At 59.7% G+C, this 4,858-nt stretch overlaps 2 protein-coding genes across 3 annotated transcripts in view; one reads left to right on the forward strand and one right to left on the reverse strand.

The window, feature by feature from the left end:
- The window catches only part of Mlx (MAX dimerization protein MLX), a 5,528-nt gene extending 3,151 nt beyond the window's left edge, over positions 1–2,377 (forward strand). Inside the window, exons 8-13 of the mRNA XM_033763133.1 lie at positions 3–61; positions 214–308; positions 417–516; positions 598–697; positions 837–1,038; positions 1,718–2,377. Coding sequence (XP_033619024.1) covers positions 3–61; positions 214–308; positions 417–516; positions 598–697; positions 837–1,038; positions 1,718–1,774 — 613 coding nt within the window. The 3' untranslated portion in view covers positions 1,775–2,377. The remainder of the gene's footprint in view (positions 1–2; positions 62–213; positions 309–416; positions 517–597; positions 698–836; positions 1,039–1,717) is intronic.
- On the reverse strand, positions 2,371–4,845 carry Psmc3ip (PSMC3 interacting protein). Of its 2 annotated transcripts, none has more exons than XM_010635513.3 (5): positions 3,501–4,845; positions 2,883–3,028; positions 2,742–2,795; positions 2,598–2,657; positions 2,371–2,523 (listed from the first exon to the last, which is right to left on the reverse strand). In XM_010635513.3, the coding sequence occupies exons 1-5, from the start codon at positions 3,682–3,684 to the stop codon at positions 2,467–2,469; spliced, it is 501 nt and encodes a 166-aa protein (XP_010633815.1). In that variant the 5' UTR covers positions 3,685–4,845; the 3' UTR covers positions 2,371–2,466. The 2 variants fall into 2 exon arrangements, with proteins under 2 accessions (XP_010633815.1, XP_033618951.1); XM_033763060.1 differs by having other exon boundaries at positions 2,510–2,523; positions 2,738–2,795.
- Positions 4,846–4,858: the final 13 nt, after the last annotated feature.

Here is a 4,858-nt window from a genome sequence, read left to right on the forward strand (position 1 = left end):
AGTGTGGTGTCCAGGGCCAACAGCATCGGCTCCACCAGCGCCTCTTCTGTCCCCAATACAGGTAGGCGCCCCGGCCTCTGGCGCAGGGTCTCACGCGGGCCCCTCCCAGACGGGGAGCCCCAGGCCAGACCCCCGCCCCTCGGCAGGGACAGGGACAGGGACAGGCACAGGCCAGCCCCGCCGCGGGCCCTCAGCTGCGCCCCTCTGTGCTAGACGACGAGGACAGCGACTACCAGCAGGAGTCCTACAAGGACCGGCGGCGGCGGGCGCACACGCAGGCCGAGCAGAAACGCAGGGACGCCATCAAGGTGATGGGGAGTCCCGGGCCTCCAGCAGCCAGGGGACGGCTGCTCCCTCCCCCGGGGGCGCACATCCCCTTTCTCAGCCTGCTCCTGAGGGTCCCGCTGTCCCCACAGAGGGGCTACGACGACCTTCAGACCATCGTCCCCACCTGCCAGCAGCAGGACTTCTCCATCGGCTCCCAGAAGCTCAGCAAGGCCATCGTCCTGCAGAAGAGTGGGTGGGGTGGGGCGGGAGGGAGGGAGGGAGGACAGCCCCGCCGCCCTGGGCCTCCTGTGACCTGTCTGTCCCCCCCAGCCATCGACTACATCCAGTTTCTGCACAAGGAGAAGAAAAAGCAGGAGGAGGAGGTGTCCACGCTGCGCAAGGACGTCACGGCCCTGAAGATCATGAAAGTGTAAGGGGCAACCCGGGGACGCCACCGCAGGGCCAGCCTCCCCGCCCAAAGGTCGCGTCATATAAGGCACAGGTGACACTCCCACTCCACGCCAGCCAGGAAGTGTACCCAGCTGTCACCTGTACCCTGCCGCTTTCAGGAACTACGAGCAGATCGTTAAGGCGCACCGCGACAATCCGCACGAGGGCAAGGACCAGGTCTCAGACCAGGTCAAGTTCAACGTGTTCCAGGGCATTATGGACTCCCTGTTCCAGTCCTTCAACGCCTCCATCTCCGTGGCCAGCTTCCAGGAGCTGTCGGCCTGTGTCTTCAGCTGGATTGAGGAGCACTGCAAGCCCCAGGTGCGGCCGGTCGGGCACCAGCAGTTCTGCAGCATGGTGCATGGGACTTGGTCCTGAGGGTTCTTTATTGCTGTTGCTGGTGGAGAATGTACCAGGGCTACTGGGTCCCCCACTTTTGAGGCCTGGCTGCTGAGATTGTTTTCTGTTTTGCTTTTGCAGTACAGGGGCTTAAACTTAAGGCCACTGAACTAGGGTGCATTTTCAGCCCTTGTTTTGAGATAAGGTTTTGCTGAAATGCCCAAGCTGGGCTTGAACTTGACCCTCCTGCCTCAGCCTTGCAGAGTGCTGGGATCACACATGTGCACTGCCATGCTCAGCTTCCCAATATTTTTGTGTGTGTGTGTGTTTTGAGATGGTTTCACAATGTAGTTCAGGCTAGCCTTGAATTTGGTCATTGTGGAGCCCAGACTGGTGTCAGACTCACAGCAATCCTGCCTCAGCCTCCCCAACGCAGGGATCACAGGTGTGTCACCATACCTGGCCACTTCTAAGTTAAAATGTCGCCAAGAGAGAATCGGAAAGGGCGTGCCTACAGCCACTGCCTGAATTCTACTGCTAATGGTTTATCGTATTTGTTTTTTAAATAAACCATCAGCTCTTCCTGGGCCCCTGAGGGTAATGGCTGTGCTATAGAGAGCTGCCCAGCCACCCTGCCTGAGTGTGCTTCCTCTGTCCCCAGACCCTGCGTGACATCGTGCTGGGCGTCCTGCATCAGCTCAAGAACCAGCTCTACTGATGGCTGCAGAGCCTGGGCATCTCTTGCCCGGGTGGGACTGCATCCTGTGTGAGAAACCTGTTTCTTGAGTGCTTCTGATTAATTTATTTTCCCAACCATGTAGCTGGTCCCTGTCCCCTCCCCATAGGGAGCCCAGAAACTGGAGGTTCATCAGCGTAGCCTGTGGAGGGGACACCCGGCTACACCACAGAAAGGCCTAGCGGTCGGGTCCCCGCTCTGCCTCCGCTCTGCTCGGTGGGTGCAGCGTCCCTGCCTGTTCTGCTCACACCACAAAAACAGACGGGATGCAGTACTACTGCACATTGGAATTTTTTTTTCTCAGTACCAGGGATTGAACTCAGAACCTTGAGTTTGTCAAGCACTGCTGAGCTACATCCTCTGAAAATCCTGTTTTTTTAAATACCAACAATGCAATTTGCTACAGTCACAACTTTGGAAAATTAAAAGGGCCCAGAGTCACCCAGCCTTTCTACCCTCTTCTCTTGAAGAAATGTGTGGGTGTTGGAAACGCTGGTCCCAGGCGCCCCCCTCAGGTCCCAGGGAGCCTGACGGTGCACAGGAAAGTCCGTGTTATACCAAGTCACAATAAACATCACCACGTGCGTCCCTTGCCCATATTTGTTTCAAACCCGCAAGTGGCGCTCAAACCACTGCATCGGGCAGAGTCGGGGTCCTGGTCCTGCTCCAGGGTCCTAGGGCTCTGGGGGCACCACGTGGTGGTCCTCATCTGTCTCGATGCCAACCTCCTCCTGTGGGTGCAGCGTGTGAGGGCGCAGCACATGCCACCCCAGGGACCGACAGGGACGGGGATGGGGCCACTTACGAAGAACTGCTTCTTGCTCTTGGGGTAGCCCTCAAGGATTGCGGCAGACAGCTCCATCGCCTGGGGGTCAGAGCCACACTGTACCAGCTGCGCATGGACACGGCTGCGCCCCACAGCCCCTGCCCTGGAGTCCCCACTGCTCACCAGCCTCTTTCTCATCCTCCACTCCCGGCAGTAGCGCTGCTGCTCTCGATGCACCTGCGGCAGGAGGTGGCGGCTCAGCCCCGCCCTCGTCACCTATGGCAGGAGCCGGCTCCATCCCCCCACCTGTGGCCCGCTGCCCACCTGCTCCTTTTCCGCAGGGGTCACTCGAGCTGGGGCTGCCCTGATGCCCCTCAGCCTCTCAGTGTAGCCCGCGCACTCAGCCTTCAGCTGCTCGACCTCGCGCTGCATCTCAGGCGTGGTCAGGGCGCTCGTCAGCTCCTTGAGCTCTGGGACAGAGGTGGGTCGGCGTGGAGACGTAGCCCTGCACAGGCTCAGGCTAGTTTTCCCCACATCTCTTTGTACAAGTACTGGTGAGTACAGGAACAGAGGACAACAGCACCGCAGACACAGCAGAGCAGGTACACACATCTCACCGTTTCTATGGTCAGTTTTACATTTCTTTCTATTTTTGGCATCACTTGGGATCGAGTCAGTCCTCACACTGGTCCCCAGCTCCAGCCCCTTTTTATTCTTTTGTTTGGAGACAGGATCTCACTAAGTTGCCCAGGCTGGGCTCCAACTTGCACTTGGGATCCTCCTGCCTCAGCCTCCTAGAGGGATGACAGGCTCACGCCACCCCACCCCGTTATTCTTTGTTTAAAGTCTCAGCCCCACTGAGGGGCCTCTGCAGTGACACCAGGTGATCCCCACCCAGTCCCCGAGCATCTCCCAACCCCGAGGACCCCTGCACCATCCTACCAGCCTCCATGTGTCGGCAGCTCTGCTGCAGGCCCTGCACCTTCGCGGTGAGGGCCACGATCTTGGCGTCCATGCTCTGGAGGTCGGCATCACTCACAGTGTCAAACTGGTCCTGCCAGGGACAGGGAAAGCCAAGTGACAAGCAGCACAGAGCTGGAGCTTGGTGGGGAGGGACGGGAGCCATGTGGTGGGGGTCTCCAGGCAGGACCCTGAGCCGCGGGCATCCTGACCACTGGCTGTGGGGCGGGCAGGGGGACAGAGCCGGACAGGCTGCACAAGAGCACGAGAGATTCTCCAGCTGTGCCTGTCCCTCTACGTGGCCTGCAGCTGCAGAGGGGTCTTTGTGACCAGAGCCCAGGTGGCCTCCTGGGTGGGGATGCGGTGGGGCCTTTCCAGGCCCTCTGGGAGCAGTGCAGGGAAACCTGTCACAGGAAGATGCCTGGAAGGGTTCGGTTGGGTTAAACCAGCATGGATTTCATTCTCGTCCTCTGGTGTGACGGGCCGTGAGGGCTGAGTCAGACTGACAATGAGTGAGGTTTGCCCTGCGGAAGTGCCAGTTTACTGAGGGACAAGCAGAGGGCCTGTGGCCCAGGGCACACGGGAGGCAGAGGAGGAGAACTGAGCCTTGCCCGGCCTGCAGTCCTGGCTTTCAGGGAGCCGTTCTCAAACGCAGCCAGGGCCTGCAGGTGACAGGGGCCAGAGGGAAGCCCTGGAGGACGATCTGGCTGGGCAGGAGGGGTAAGAGGCAGGGAGAGGAGTAAGACACATCCGAGTTATCTAGAGCTGATGGGCAGAGACCAGCGGCCAGTCTCCAGCCCTTTTCCTTGTTCGGTGGGGAAGATGCACGTGCAGCTTTCCATTTAGGCAGATCGTGCCAGGTTCACCCAACGCTCAAGGAAACCCGGTCTATCTGCAGGACCAGCTAAGAAGAGGGTCTGAACTCCCACACTGATGGCACGACAGCAGATTCAAGGAGAGAAAAGCCAGGCGTGGTGGCGCACACCTGTGATCCAGCACTTGGGAGGCTGAGGCAGGAGGATCGCTGTGAGGTCAAGGCCTGCCTAGGCTACAAAGAGAGATCCTGTCTCAAAAACCGAAAAGAAAGACGAAAGAAAGAGAGCAGGAAGGGAGAATGAGAAACCCCTCAGCTGTACTCAATGAGTAGACGCGAGGCTACTCCCAAGTGGCTGCAGCGCAGGAGAAGCGTGGCAGAGGAGCCAGCGGGGGCAATGGGGCGGGCAGCTGGGGCCGCTGGGCCAGGCTGAGAGGAAGGGCCTCTGCCAAGGGCGCTGCCGCTGGCTGGGAGGAATCGGGGCTGGCGGCGGTCCAGGCGCCCCAGCTCTCAGCAGGTAAGCGCC

Source organism: Fukomys damarensis, unplaced genomic scaffold (genome assembly GCF_012274545.1).
Source record: "Fukomys damarensis isolate Sample0158 unplaced genomic scaffold, DMR_v1.0_HiC HiC_scaffold_13, whole genome shotgun sequence".
Lineage (NCBI taxonomy): Eukaryota > Metazoa > Chordata > Mammalia > Rodentia > Bathyergidae > Fukomys > Fukomys damarensis.